The following is a 15,817-nucleotide window of genomic DNA, read 5'->3' as shown; positions in this document are numbered from 1 at the left end:
ATACTGATAATCTGCTTATAATATGTATAATTAAAGTTATAAGCATTCATAAATATCACACCTTATAAAATTTAGAGGGATTTTCTAATGTGTTATAATTTGCTTTTGGCAGTGTATAATTATAGCTACAAGCATTCATAAATATTCCTAACACCATATAACAATAATGTTGTGCATTCTATAATGTCTTATTAGGTCAGGTATATTCATATTTTATAGTTGCTGCATTAAAGACATACTTACGATGTATTATAGTTAGGATTAGACAAACTATCACATTATAATGCATTATAAGTGATTATATGCACTTTAAAAAATATTATATCATATTAATTACATTTCAACAAATACATGTAATACACTATGATCCTTGCAAAAACATGTCTGCAAGTGAGCAGCAGTTATAAACCTTATAAAATGTTTAATAATGTGTTCTGATTATTGTTAATCTGAATATTTTGAGTGCATATGACTATATATACATATCACTATAATGAGATTATAATGCATTATTAGTATGTTTATAATGCATTGGTGTCATAGAAAGTATAACTAGGTTTTTTGGTGCTTTAGCACAACAAGTCGAGTGCCATCTTATTCCACACCAAAACAATCCAGATTCACGTTTTAGGTTTTTGGTGGGACTGTCCCTTTAAATGAATTGCCAGTCTGTGAAGGAGAGCAGAAAGAGTCTCTTCTCTCCTCCTGACTCAACAAAAGAAAGCACACCTTGCTGTCATGAAAGCAAAAGGTTTATTCATGTTTGAAATTACACAACTACCACAAGGAAGACTTTTCAGTCCAGGGCGTAGTCTGGTTAGAAAGTAACACTAAACATCTTTAATACATTAGAATCACTGCCACAAATCATTTGTCATGACTTTTTCAGTTTCAGAATCACATACAATAGAAAAAAGAGAAAAGAAGTTTTGAACCCTGTTGAACAGAGCTGGAAATGTACAGTTCTGAATACTGAAACCTCTATGCATTACAGTTTTTATAGTGATTTTTTTTCTCTTTTTTTCGCATGATTTAGTAACAAGATGAGCAACATTCAAAATGTTTTTTTTTTCTTCAGTATTTACAACAGTTTTACTGTTTGGTGTTAATTTATCAACAATGTTCATCGCACCCCTTCGTAAAAGCCACAAACCAACAATTTCTTCTTCTTCTCTACCCCCCTCCCCTTCCTCCCCGTCTCTTTTTCATGGTATTAATATTGTTATCATTTTCATTTTTTTATTTTTGTCATTTTAAGTTGCGGTACAGCAACTGCATTTTATTAAAAGATTAAAATATACATTAGATTACATAGAGGATGAAGAGTTTACAGTGTTACAAGATGTAATCAAAAGAACTACATAAAAACATTAAATAAGGGCAAAAGAAACTGGCGGTGATATTGTTTAGAGGTAGTAAGTGAGCACTCTAAGCTACAGAAATGGGGGAAATTATTGTTTTTTATGAATTTTGAATGAGGTAATAAAGCTGTGTTTTGATTGGTGGGATGTATAATTACTCTTAAGCTATATTATGTACAACTTTCCCTGTGTAACGGGGGCCTGCTCCTGTGTGAAGGAATGATATACTGTGGGGGATTTGTTGATAAAAAAAATGTTTACATATGTACATACTAAACATCAAATTATAAAATATGGAATGGTGTCATGTTATAGTCAAGCAATCAATTACACTTCTTTATGTTCCAGAGTTTGAATAGCCATTTCCTTCTACTAATGTATACGGCTGTAAGGCAAAAATAAATCTTGAAAGTAACTACAAAGCTGCCATTGAGCTGTCAACAGTAGCATTGTTGAGTTGCTGGACAAGATTGCGAGCACATTACAGTCAAAGAAACAGCTGCTTTAATCTATGTATTGTAAGAACTGAAAGAGAAGCCAATTATCAAAATGGGAGATGTAATTAAATCAAGAATCCAACAAATGGCCGTTTAAAATGTTACATTAAATGCACGTCATCCAGTATTTTAAGTTCAGAGGAGCTTATTATCCTGAAAGTATCATCTGAGGGCTGATTTCTGTTTGTACATGTGTGTGCTTACCTCTACGACAAACAAATAAGAGCACGTTGATGATTATATGTGATTCATGTAGACGGACAGAAAAGAAACACCGGACGATCAGGGAACACTTAACGATGGTCATTTGGGAAATTTTTAAAGTACAGGAAAAACCAATGTGTTGCTGAAAAGTGTTTTTTGTTTGTTTTTGTATATCCTCTGCAGTTGGTCAGCCAGTGAAAAGAGTCCATGCCCAGCTTGAGGCGAAGATGCATTAATAGCAGATCAATTCGAGGTATCGGAGTGCACGCTTCCGGGTCCTTCTGTCGGAGATATTACAGAAGACGGAGTCGCTGCATCTTGCCATCCCCCATTAGCCTGGGACACAAAAAGGTTGAGATTACAATCACACACTCAATGCAATATGAGCTTTGTACATTTTTATCCAAAATGTAACACAACACTCCCAAAATGGAAATGAGGCTTATGGATTCTGGGTGCACTAATGTGTCAGCTGATATCAACATGTTTTACACACAAACGATGCTGCGTGATTAGTCTTCGCATTACAGTAGCATCAGCATCCTGGAAAACAAATTTGTCCAGACCAATGGGAGCAGTCCCTGAAATCAGTGTCTAAGCAGATTTCGGCAGCGGGCCGACAGCTTGTCGCTACATATTCTCCTGTCAGTCAAGAAGAGGGAGGGCTCGGGCCGGGTGAGGTGGGGGGAGCTGAGTGGAAGTGACAGGGCAGGGGTCTCTCTGAGAGAGCCAGTCTTAGCCAGCCTGACTTTGCTTTGCTCCAGGCGTGACCTAGCCTTTACTGGATCCTTCTACGTCACCACCAACAAAGCTAAAGGTTAGTCTATGCTAATTTATCCATGTGGAACTTAAGGGTTTTTTTTTTTGCTACAAAATAAAAGCTTTGCAACAATTCGACTAATCTCACTACTTATACTATATTTCGCTCTGATTCTCTCCTGTCGCGGTTGCACGCCGCCGTCAGTCGCTTCTTTAGCATTTGGATCATGCTGAGCTGTGGTGAGCCAGTAGGCACAGGTCTACACTGCACATGGAAGTGAGAAACCTTGTGAGAAAGTGGAAAATGCTTGATCCTGGTAGGAGTTGACATGTCTAAAGAGCTTATAGCAATAAGGCTTCAGCAAAGCCAAAATGACACCAAAAGCATTGAATGCTGGCAACAGCCCCCACCATTTGTTTACACAAAATGTGTTAATTCTTCTTCACATTAATATGGAATTTAAAGTAACCCTGCTGTATATCTAATGCCTTATTTTTGACGCTCAAACTTTAAATATTATTACACTGTGCATATGCGTTCATTTTACCCAACAGGCATAACAATATAAAGAGAGCAAAATGCCGAGGTTCTGATACAGTGCAGAGAACGAGAGAGAGCTGTCTCATACCATTTCTCTCTCCCTCCCTCTCTCTTCATCCTCCCTCATCAACGAAATTAATCTTTACTCTGATAGCTTCAGATTGTGCGCTGCTTTACAAAAAAGGAGCCATATCAAACCTCATCAGGGAAGATGGAATTCATGTCGGGAAAGGGCTGCGGGCGATCACATGTTCATATTTTATCATGAAGATAAGGCTATGGAAAATTCTGTGAAGTATTTCCAAACAGCTAAATACAACAGATACTGTGCAGAACAAAAATTAAGTTTTTTTTCATTTCATTTTTGGTTTGAGTCGAACCAGATTTTATTAAAGTAAAGCTGGAGATTTAATTAATGTTTTTATTTTATTTAATGCAACTGATATTCATATCAGGTGACAGGATGCTTTGTCTGATTTAGGAAGTTAAAACACATGTAAGGTTACGTCTCTGTGTGTCTGCTAGAGCTGCATTAGTGATTAGTCAGCTAATCGATTAGTCGATCGCCAACTGCTCTGATAATCGATTTATTGATAGTTATTTTTCATGCAAAAATGACAGAAAATGCTGTTTTCAGCCTCTTAATTATTACAATTTCCTGTTTTTCTCCATTATGATGATATTAGGCTTAAGTCTGGAAAAAAAAATATAATAAAAAAATTGGACAAACTGGAACAGACATTTTTCACTATTTTCTGACATTTTTCTATTCTAAACGATTAATGGATTACTCAAGAAAATATCAGCTGATTTATTCATAATGAAAATAATAGTTGCAGCCCTAGCATGTATGAGTGTAATGCAATAAACTGTACTGTACCTTCATTAAATATAATTACAACTGTGAGCAATAAAAGCTGTACTTACATTTAAGCCATGTGGACTATACATTGTGTTCCCCCCCGGAGCATCATTGTATCCTGCCGTCTGACTGATAACATGGCGCAGGGTATCCACCTGAGGGGACAGACAAAGGTGGACACTCCGGTCAACTCGGTGTCTCAAAGCAGGTCAACACTAACTGTAAACATGCTCAGTGAAGCAACAGATACTGACTAGTGTGAAATCACAAAGGGACTCCTGAGACAGCACATTTGTAAGACAGCTAATAGATTTTCTGATGAAACAACAAAGGCATACTGACATTACAGTACTAGCATGCTCCGATCTATTACTCTTTCTACTCAGGCTATGGAATCAGAAACAAAAGCAGAAATGACAGTCAGTGTTGGGAAGCTTTTTAAATGCAGTATGTCATAGATTACTAGTTAATAATAATAATACATTGCATTTATATAGCGATTTATATAACACTCAAAGACACTTGTTACTCTCTTAAAATGTAATAAGTAATCTAACTTTATAATTGCTTTTTCTAAGTTGTGTAAATTATTGCACTTGATTACTTTCTGATTACTTTTCTATCAAATGATTCAAACACCTAAAATTGTTTGCTTTGCTGACCTGCATTTTCCAGATATGTGAAGGAAAAAAATGCAAATAAATAGAATAAATGTTATATTCTACATATAAGCTGTTTACCAAAACTAAATTATTTGGATGTAACCCTTTTGTAATCACAAACATATTAATTGATAACACTTAATTACATTTTTTCAGTAACTGTTACAGATGTCAAAATAAGTATTTTTAATTCAAAAATCTGAAATTACCACAAAATAAAAATTCTGTGCTGTAGCACGAAAACAGGGCTTAATATGGCTTCAAAGTTATGCCAAATTTTGGCAAGGAAAAACTGGCGTGTCCATTTTCAAAGGTGTCCTTTGACCTCTGACCTTAAGATATCTGAATAGAAATGGGTCTCATGGCTAGTCATGAGTCTGCCCTTTATAGACAAATATCCATTATACAAGCTCCTTTAATTGCGATTAATCACAGCAAAGTATGTCATTAATTATTTTTTTATTGATTAACAGCCCTAAGCAGATTACAATTACATTTATTTTGTAATTTAATGACATAACTTCATTACATCTAAGTGGTTACTCCCCAACACTGATGAAAACAATGTAACAAATGTGTTATATATGTTTTAAATTAGCTTATATATTGACTTTAATAACAAATAAGCTCTTTCTTTTTATTCGGTTGTGCAGCTGCATTAAACTTACAAAATGGAAGACATCAACAACAAACAATAACAGGATGAGACAAGAAGATAGCAATATAGAATACAGAAAAAAGGGGGAAACACAGTACCAAAAACCCAATACCAACCCAAGAGTTCAAGTCAAAGCCAAATGCATTCACAAAAATGTTGGATGTTTGGAATAGTAACCAGGGAATTGCTTTTGCGGCATGACAGCAGTGGGGTGGGATTATATTTTGGCTGCCAAAATATTCCATCCAAAGCGAAATAGTCAGTAAACACTTTAGTCAATCGGAGGTTATAGGAGGCCTCGCTGTGGTAATTTGAACTGCCCGTCGAATGAGCAGCGTGTTTTTTCTTATTTTCTAGTTTTTATGTGCTTCAGACTGCACTGTGGATGGCTCAGTACACAGGCAAGACAAGGACAGCTCTCTGCACTGGGAGTCAGGAACTGTCCCTGATTGTTGATCCTACCTGTGACTGTACATTGGCTCCGACTTGTGCCCCTTGGTAAGAATCCCCATTCAGACTCTGCATGCTCAAGAACATGTCCCCAGAGTTTGGGAGGTTAAAATAACCTGAAGAACCTGGAAAGGGAGGATGTAAGTAGCTGAATACATGAGAAGGCTATAAAGGGAAAGCACACGCACAAACAACACACACGCACCACGCACGTGTCTGCATACACAGACCCAAACTCAGGCAGACAAATACACTGAAGAAAGACTCCCATAAAGCAGGCAACTACAGGAGTGAAGGGAGGGAAAGGAAAGGGAAGCAAAGAAACAAACAGAAGAGGATGATATGCAGAAAGACTGAAGAGGATTTTTCTTTTTCTTTTTACAAATGCAGTACACACAAATGAAATGAAAATCACACAACACAAGGAGCAGGGAGAGGAGGGGAGGGGGGGTAGTTCTATATGTGGTTGGTCGCTTAAGCTCCCAATTGTTCCACATCACCTACTTCCAATCTAACGTTGGCAGGGAGGTATCACATGGTAAATGACAAGGACAATAAGAAGCTTATGAAAAGACCAGTACCAGTAAACATGTTGGTTAAAAGAGTGTTTTTGCTCTCTGCAGAATCCAGCTGAAACTCTTCATCTTTCATCTGGAATCCTGGGTGCAAGAAAAAGGGACCACTTCATAAGCTTACCACATCCCGACGCAGGTCAACCTAGTCCAAACTCAGCATTACATTACTATTAATCCGGACTAAACATGCCCCCATTTTTTAGGCTGTGTTTTTGTATGACTCTAATTCAAAATGAACTGTATATAATGCCATTTTGATATAATACTGTAGGTAAAATGCTCCCAGCAATTATGTGTCAGTTTATTTAGCACTACCATTCAGTGGGACTACATACCATTACATTACAAATGACAGGAAGTTGACAGAAAGTCAAGGGAAAACAAATCCCACTGGCATCCTTCTGAATTCTTGTTTTCTGTTTTTTTTATTTTGCCAAAAATACATGTGTTCTCGGTTCACAAGTCAGGAACGCTCTCTTTATGCATGAGTTTGCTTGGCATCAACTGTCTTATAGACAGGAGACACTGTGATCCCCAAGCTGGGAGCAGAGCCTGTCACTCTTGCCTGTGTGAATGGTGCATGAGAGAGTGAGGCAGGTAGGCAGCGGGTTAAGGGCTGAGGTAGAGGGCAGATTTTTTTTTTTTTTTTTGTTGTCTATATGCAGGAGTGCCTACCGGAGTTAGGTGTGGTAGGGGAGTTGGCCTGGCTGTTCTGCACTGCAGCGGCTGCAGCGTGTGCTGCATTTACAGCAGTCTTGGCGGCATACAGGTTGGCTTCTTCCTGAAACTTGCCGATATTTTTCTTGTACCGGATCCTTTTGTTGCCAAACCAGTTGGATACCTGTGTGGTAGAGCAGAAGGAGGAGGAGCAGAGGAGTCAGACGTCAAGCAGCCACAGCACCGTGCACTGAGCAGTGTGATTGTTTCAAGATGTCATGTTTGGGTCCATCAAGTACCCAATTCCCAGCCCCTGCAGTAATGTCCGCCGGGTACACAAGCTAATTAAGCCATAATCAGGAGCCACTTGTGTCTTCTCATGGATGGGAGCATGACATGCTCTCGGATCTGTCTCCTGACAAAACTAAAACACAAGGGGCTCCTTCTGCACAGACACTTAAGTCAATGTATTATATATATTTCTGATATAAGGGTTCATATGATACAAACCTAACATTTCCCTCAGCGGATATATATTAATGTTCATATATTACCCTCTAAAGAATACTGACTGATTCCAGATCAGTGAGTCTGGGTGATTGACACCTTATGTAAATACAGTTACAATTAGTTAAGTGTAGTTTGAGTGATTTATTATAGGGGGAAGTAAAGTAAGGCAGCAGTCATATCTCACATAAAAAGTAAAATGTTGTGCATCCTTAAGAACATTTTTGTCTCTTAATTTTTATTTTATCTTTTAGTTATCATCACATGGCTATTGCAGGCCATATCAGGCTTTCAATCTAGAGCCCTGGCTTCAAAATTGTATCTTTTACTATTTTCCACCAGATTAAGCAGATTTCTCATGTTTCCCCTATGGGGCAAATACATGCTATTTACCTGGTTTCCACTCTGGTTATTGCTGCTGTATTATGAAGCATTACAGTGTTTGATGCAATGTTATTGCTTGTCACTGACATAACCCAGACTCAAAACAACAACAAAAAGATCCCCTGAGCATTTTGTTTCCAGAAAATAAGGTTGTTTTTTTCATAATAAACAAAATTGGCTGTAACTGAACAAACTAGCATTTAAAAATGTTATAATTCTGAAAATGATTAAACATTTAGTAGTTATGATCAGCACTGGCATAGTTTAGAAATTAAACTATGAGGAATTTTTTTTAATAGCAGTTTTATAAAAAGGACATTTTTGACTTTGTAGGTAACAACAGAGACTTTTTTATTCTGGTCGCTACAAAAAACAAAAAACCATCAAAGCATCTCATACTGAAAAAACCTAATCCCTTAGCATTTAATACACAGAAAATGTTATGGGGGTTATAACAACAGTAGCATCCTGTAAACAAACTGGCTGAGAATTCTGAAAATGAATGAATATTTGGTAATTATGATCAGTACTGAAGTTGGTTAACAGATTTGTGTCACTAATTGCAGAAAAATATTAACATATTAATATAATTTTATGGCAATCGTTTAACGCAGACACGTTTGTCCTCTAAGGCAACAAGAGGGAGTTTTTTAAAGGGATGCACATGGGTTATACCACTTTATAATCTAATAAACAGTTTGCCTTAATTAATGGCTTGGCTCCGTAGCTGTGCATAAATGCTTTAATTTTTAAAAATAGCATTAATACAGCAATGAAACGTGTGGGTGTGAATGTGTGTGTTAACATGCATGCTCAGTGATACGGGAAGCAACTTTTGTCTATAATTATCAAAAACAAGAGTAAGAGGGTGAAGACCTGCAGACATGTGAAGCCGTAAACACACATTATCAAGGCAGTCAGTGTTAATTGATGTGTTTAAGTAGGAAAAAAAGAAACATTTCACCAAAGTAAAATGGAACTCTTAAGGCAGGGGAAGTATTGAGTATAAATTAACGTCTGAAACTGAGTAAATTCAGATTTAGAGCAGTCGGAAATGCTAATTTCGTCGAATTGAAATGATCACATCCAACATCAGTCAGATGCTGAAAAGTTGTATGAAGGGGTGAACCTTATGTGTGAATGCTGGCTCTGCAATAACAGTGGAATAATAATGAGATGATGCTTGTTTTTAATGCTTCTATAAATTAGAGTGTCTTGTCGCTGCGCTGCTACCCCCCTCTCAGACCCTGCAGCCCACGGCTGGACCAGCCAAAGAGCAGCTGCCCCTAATGACGCTTTATTTAATTTCCACCCATGTGCTTAAATTTTAATATCCCCAGCAGCCCGCCAATGCTGTGGCGTAAAAACTGACTGGATTTGCAGGACATCAGATCATTTCTATCCCGCACGTCTCTGTGCTCTAAATCTTTAATATCTAGGCAATTAAAATTAATGACCATTCAGGCGAGGCCCACTGTTGGCAGGGTTTCCTTGACATCAATTGTTTGATGGGTTTACCTAGAGGTTAAACTAACAAGCAAGGTTTAATTGGAAGCAATGAAAGCCCTGGCCATCATCCTTTTTACTTAACCTGCTTATGGTGGATTGCGGAGCTAAAGACGATGCAATATTCTCGCTCTTTTCGACAGCTCACAAAGTGCTCACGAAAACCCCCGGAAATGATAGAAAATGTTTTCCAACGCTCATCAGTCTGTTTAATTTAACAAAATGTTCGTGCGAACAGTGTATTACACAGAACTACATTTATTAACATGTCAGTTGGGCTGTTTGCACATAAAGACATATTTGTATCATTAAGTCTGAAAGTTGACAGTGGTAGATAGACACTGGTTTACTTTCTTTTACCAGCAGTGATGGATGCTCCTAGCGCTTTAAATTGAACTGTGAGCATTTATATAAGTTAGAAGTTGAACATAAACTTTAATTACTTTAATCTGCTCTCATTTTTTATGAAAAAGTGTGTTATGACTGTACACCACCACTATATGGTGTTACAAGCATGGACAAGCTCAGCAGAGTTGGCATGAAATCCTCTGCTCCACATTTCTCTCCTGCCCACTGAACTCTGGCTTTAGTGATTCTCGAGTTCAGCTAAATATTGAACAAATGCATGGCACTGTAAGGTGTGGAGCACAACCCAATCTACAGAACTAATTCCCTTTTATCTTGTGGCAGGCCATGCATTCAATTGACTCCTATGTGTGGTGAGAGCCAGGTTGTGAGATTGAATTACCTGACATCAGCAGCCTCAAAGGCAGCGATTGTATAATGACCATGCAGACTCCTTGAAAGAACACGATATCGTTGGCTTCATTGCTGCCCACTAGAGAGGCCGCGGAGCTGTAGTTAATAATTCAAACTATTTCACCCTATTTCAGGTCAATACTCCTTGCAAATCAATGTATGGCAATGCATGGTCTGTCTATGATCTCAATATATCTGAGATCACAATGCCTTAAGCTTTAAATACAAATACAAAGGTGGTCTCACTAGCTGTGATAGCATCAATTATACAGGCAGCATTAATAATGAATAAGAGCTCAAGTCTTAGCTTCTCTAAATTCAGTAGGATCTGAAATATTGAAAAGTGTCACTCTAAAGAAAAATGTAAGCAATGTAAATGAGTCTCGGCACAGGAATCTGCCTTAATGGTCCCATATTGTAAAGAGTGAAATTTTAATGTATTTTTTTAAATCATAAAGCAGGTCTACGTGCTGTGTAAATACTGTGAAAGTATCAAAAGGCTTAATCCACAGAGAAATACACAAAGCCCGTATTCAGAAAATGTGCCTTTAAACAAGCTGTCAGGACTTCTGTGAGGTTGTGATGTCACAACTGTACGATATATAAGTAGAAAGTGTTGCTATAATGCCGTTACAGTCAATCCCCGGCTGCAATGAAGGTGCAGAGACGCTGAGAGCGCAGATGTGGAAGACTTGGAAACACTGACCAATCAGAGCAGACTGGCCTTTTTTCAGGAGAGGGGTCTTAAAGAGACAGGCGCTAAAACAGAGTGTTTCAGACAGAGGGTGAATACAGATATATTCAGACAGACAGTATGAGAGACATAATGTGTTTTTTGAATATTAAGGCATGTAAACATATTCTAGTAAAAACCCATAATACAAAAATGAACCTGAAAATGAACATAATATGTCTCCTTTAAATATTGAACCATTAGCAGTCATTATATCAAATATGACCTCTGTAAACCACAACCATCCACTCCCATGCCTTCATTCAGGAGCTCAGCACAGTGCATGCAGAGTGACAGAGGGAACAAGAGGCATTCTGCATTTAAAGAGCCAACAATGTCGATAGCTCATTTAACTTTAAGGGTTCAGTATGAATCAAATCAGACACATTGACATGTTTCTTTTAAGTTTAAGGTTATCACTGCAGCATTTAGATAGAAGTAAAACACTGGATTTAATCTGCAGGGATCTCCAGAGGTAAGGAGGCTTTGTGACTGTGTATAACTTGCATTTTAAATGATCCCTGCTGAAGTGATGCAGGGTGTTTCGTCAGCGATGATGTATCGAGCATAGCCGCAGACAGATATTGGCATACCATTCACGACGGATGGTTTTTACTTAATGAACTGCTCGTGCAATCAACAAAGCCCGCAAAAATGTTTTTCTTGTGGGTGTTTGAAAAATGACTCAGCGGAGCCCTTTGAGTGGCCACAGAGAGCGGTTTGCCACTGTGAAAGGGCTGCGGCACGGTGAGGGATAACACACTTACAGCGCACTCGGTATCATGTCGGGCCTCAGACTTTGTTACTCACTTAAAATGAGCCAAAGCACTAAGAATAAGTCAATAAGAATGTCTGCCGTGGCCTCCGCCGGTCGAGGAGTACGCCACTAATGGGGCCTGAGATGAGTTGAAGTGAATTTTTAAAAGCCCTCTAATTTCTGCATAGACTGATTTGTTCTCATGGGAACTGGAACAGTGGCCTTTTTTTTTCGCAAGGCACTCAGAAAACAGAGTGGAGCTCCATTTGTGGGGGTCGTGGCCATTTCTTTAACACTAGAACAGCCAGGACGGTAAATAACTGTTTAAATAAATTTGGCACATCATTGCATTCTATTTTTGTTACATTTTTCACAGCATCCCAACTTTTTGGGGTTGTACAAAACATTCAACCCATCACTTTTCCTGATTTGGGCATTTTTTGAAGGCTTAAACGTACTGAACTATAGATCACAGTTTCCATTTCAATAATCATTTTTTAAATTTTGTAATTATTTTCCAGTTCAATGCGGCCTGTGCATGGAGTTTAATACTATCAAAATGTGCAAAGGAAAACCTACACAATTTTATTATTATTATAATAATTATATGCTATTCCAGTCATTGTATCGGATTTGTTTCTAACCATGTTAGGAACACAGAGTCTAATTCATCGACAGTCTCACCAGAAAGCGTTATTGGCGGCTAATGAACAGCTAAATATGATTGTTTTTAACATTCAGAGTTGGATTTATCAATATGGTGAAGTCTCCAAAAGGACACCGCTGTTTTATAACTGGATTTCGCACTGCATCGCTCATTGGAACAGCAAGACAGTTATATATTTTGGAGTCATAAACGACATCATTGACCCTAAGCTGACAATATAGAATGCTGCAAATTATTTATTAGAAATATAATATAAATTGGTCCACTTGGATGGGAGAAGTGCAGCAACATAAAAATATATAAACATTGTAAATTGGCACCGGACATGTTGATCTTGCTCTTTTCTCTGTGATATTTTGCTCTGTTTATTTGGTTTATTTTCCATGCTTTATTCATGTACATGTGAGTATGAAGAATGAAATTACATATGGCATTTTGGCAGATTGTTGGGCTGCTTGTAGGGGGTGATAGAATCTGGGCAGTCACAGTGTAAAAGAGGGGCTCACAGGGCAGGTGTGGGTTTAAATATCAGTTGAATAATCATTTTGAAGATTCAAAAGACCACACAATTAGTCGCTCTACAACAAACAAAAATAAATAAATAATGTAGTAAACAATAGCCAAAAAGTAAAAAAGTCATGTGACACATTTGTACACACATAATATGGTGAGAACATGGGTGTGTAGCTTTAAAAATGAATTAAAAATAGTCTGTGTTGTTGTGGGACTTACAGGTGGGATGTTATGCTGATTATTCACTCTTTTTTTAAAACTTGAAATACTGTAATTCATGGTAACATTAGCATTGATCCAGTATAGTGTGAGGGAGGAAGGTTCTGTGCAGTGGAAAAACTGTGAGGCTATTACATACATAAACAAAGGAGGTACAAAAAAATGAAAACAGTGGATCAGGAGAAGTTATGACATACCTGTGATACTGTGATGGTGCTTCCCACCCCCTGAAGGCAAAAAAGAATGGGCTTTTACAGTATCTGACTCTTCATGACTACACTCAATATACCCCTCAACACCCCCTCCCCACACAGAAAAAACAGATTATTGTATAGATTCATTTTCTGTGATATAGTGCCTCATGAGGACAACCATAGAACAATAGAGTATCAAAAAAAATCTAAGTCACAATCATAGCAGAAAAAGAGAGCACAGGATAATAACACTGTGGATGTGGGGGTTTGGTGTGAGAGATATTGCCTTCAGGTTTACCCGACAAGGAGGCTGTGCTATGTATAACATATAACTGTGAATTAGCAGAGTCCTGCAAGGTCACTTGAACAGCAAACATACAAATAAATAGCCAGTATCATGTGTGAAGCACCAGACTTTGACTGCTTTTCTTAAAGTAATGGATGATGCCATTTTTCTTCCCAGCTTATGACCTGAGCGACTGACCAGGCAACAGAGAGAGCACACATGGTGGATGGGAATGAGAGGGAAAAATGGCAGGGGACCCAGCGTTGGGGCTGCTAAGGAAGGACAGCATAGTGCTTTGATTGAGGCCAAGATGATATAGGCCTCCCCTCCCTGTGGCCCTGCTCTGACTGACTGGGACCAGCCTTGACTGAAGCATCATTAGGCAGCCACAATGTCAAGGTTAGCTAAGGACATTGTGTCTTGGTGGTGTGACCTACGGTAACTATCCCTCTAGGCTTTAGCCTTTTCCCCACCCTGATTACCCACCAGCTACTGTTAGATGAGCACTACCCACCTGGGAAACTGTGATGCTGCACTTCTTGGCCAGCTCCTCTTTAGCCTCCTCGCTGGGGTACGGGTTGCTGAGGTGCGAGTAGAAGTATTCGTTCAAAATTTCCGTCGCCTGCTTGCTGAAGTTTCTCCTTTTCCGCCTGAGTGGGGAGCACAACGAGAGAAAAAAGGCCGGGCGAGCCTATTAGCGGGGACCAGCATTAACTCATCCATTTGGATCGCACAAATTGCACAATCAATCTCACACATAAATGGTGAAAATAATGAGGAATGGGCTCCGAGGGCCCCTCAGGAGTAGGATATCGTGTCCTGCTCCAAGAGCCTCGTCAACACACAGAAGAACAGACTCTGACCAATAAAGTGACAAGCACATACACACACGAACACAAAACACATACAATGTTTAATTTGGTCTGTTGGTCTCCAATCTCCAGTCCAAGCGTGTAATGTGTGGAGTTTAGTGCAGCGGATGGGTGGGCTTTGTGATGGAGCGCAAAGCCCAGTCGGAGTGCATCTCGGTACATTATAGAAATCACGGCATGCACAGTTGAGCATTGTTCCTGAAGTGCCACAGCCCCAGGGAGCTCCAGTAGAAACAAGCAAACTCTAACTAGATCTGGGTCCCCTTCCCTCCCAAGGGCACTACTTATCATGTTGTTGAGCATTTGCTTATTTTGCCTTGTTTACTGCGCTTCACACAGGCAGTGGGCAGCAAAATGTGCTTCCACTTGGCTTGTTTGGCCCAAACTTGAGCCGCTCTCCACGGAGCGCCACACTGCACCACACTGTTAGTGATTAGACTAATCCACAACACCTGCTGATGACCTCCCCTCCATCCATTAAGCATGACTCGGCCCCCCGTTTCATTTGGTCTTAACTGTTCTCAGGTGTGGGGCCATGATTGTCTTGAAAATGGATAATGCATGGAACATGGACATAATTAAAATCATGCATCTCTGCAGTGCTCATACTGTGTGCTGTGCCAGAAAAGTGGGGAAAAAAACAAACTTTCCGACCTACAGACAGTCTAAAAATGACCTCGCCCACTGGATTTGCTTATATGGGTCATACAGAAAACTTTCTGGATACCAAATACACATGAATATATATATACTATACAATCCACTGACCTGGCATCAAGGAATCTGGAGCGCAGGATCATGACAGCCTCACAGGTGCTCTGTTTCAGTTGCATCTGGATGGAGCTGAATTTACGGTGGATGATTCCCACCATGCGCTCAATCTCTTTGGGCGAGATGGGCCGCGTGCGAGACTGTTCCCTCAGCAGGTTCATCACATGGGTAGTGAATTCGTTACATGCCTGCCAAGTGACAGAGAGACAAAAAGTGCAGCCAACGTGAGTTCTGTAAACATCCCAAGTCACAGCGGTGAACTTCCAAAAGCTCTTTGACTCAACTTGAGCACATTTTTCATACAGGAAGTTTATTACATGCAAGCACTTTTTCTTTAAAAGCTTCCACAGAGTGCGCTGTTTATATATTACATTGATGACATAATAGGTGAAGTCATCGTTGAATATAAATTTGCAATGTGGC

The 15,817-nt window shown here is 39.0% G+C and overlaps 1 protein-coding gene across 6 annotated transcripts in view; it reads right to left on the bottom strand.

Moving 5' to 3' along the window:
- Positions 1–734: 734 nt before the first annotated feature.
- The window catches only part of pbx3b (pre-B-cell leukemia homeobox 3b), a 65,885-nt gene continuing 50,802 nt past the window's right edge, over positions 735–15,817 (bottom strand). Inside the window, exons 4-11 of one of the 6 annotated variants that reach the window (XM_059336700.1) lie at positions 15,392–15,582; positions 14,266–14,401; positions 13,469–13,498; positions 7,245–7,410; positions 6,576–6,653; positions 6,007–6,119; positions 4,290–4,379; positions 735–2,398 (exon numbers count right to left, since the gene is read on the bottom strand). In XM_059336700.1, coding sequence (XP_059192683.1) covers positions 2,306–2,398; positions 4,290–4,379; positions 6,007–6,119; positions 6,576–6,653; positions 7,245–7,410; positions 13,469–13,498; positions 14,266–14,401; positions 15,392–15,582 — 897 coding nt within the window. In that variant the 3' untranslated portion in view covers positions 735–2,305. The remainder of the gene's footprint in view (positions 2,399–4,289; positions 4,380–6,006; positions 6,120–6,575; positions 6,654–7,244; positions 7,411–13,468; positions 13,499–14,265; positions 14,402–15,391; positions 15,583–15,817) is intronic. The other 5 variants (XM_059336701.1, XM_059336702.1, XM_059336704.1 and 2 more) reach the window with 5 other exon arrangements.

The sequence above is a fragment of the Centropristis striata genome, chromosome 7 (genome assembly GCF_030273125.1).
Source record: "Centropristis striata isolate RG_2023a ecotype Rhode Island chromosome 7, C.striata_1.0, whole genome shotgun sequence".
Taxonomy (NCBI): domain Eukaryota; kingdom Metazoa; phylum Chordata; class Actinopteri; order Perciformes; family Serranidae; genus Centropristis; species Centropristis striata.
Note: the sequence above shows the minus strand (reverse complement) of the source record. Positions and strands in the feature narration are given on the sequence as shown.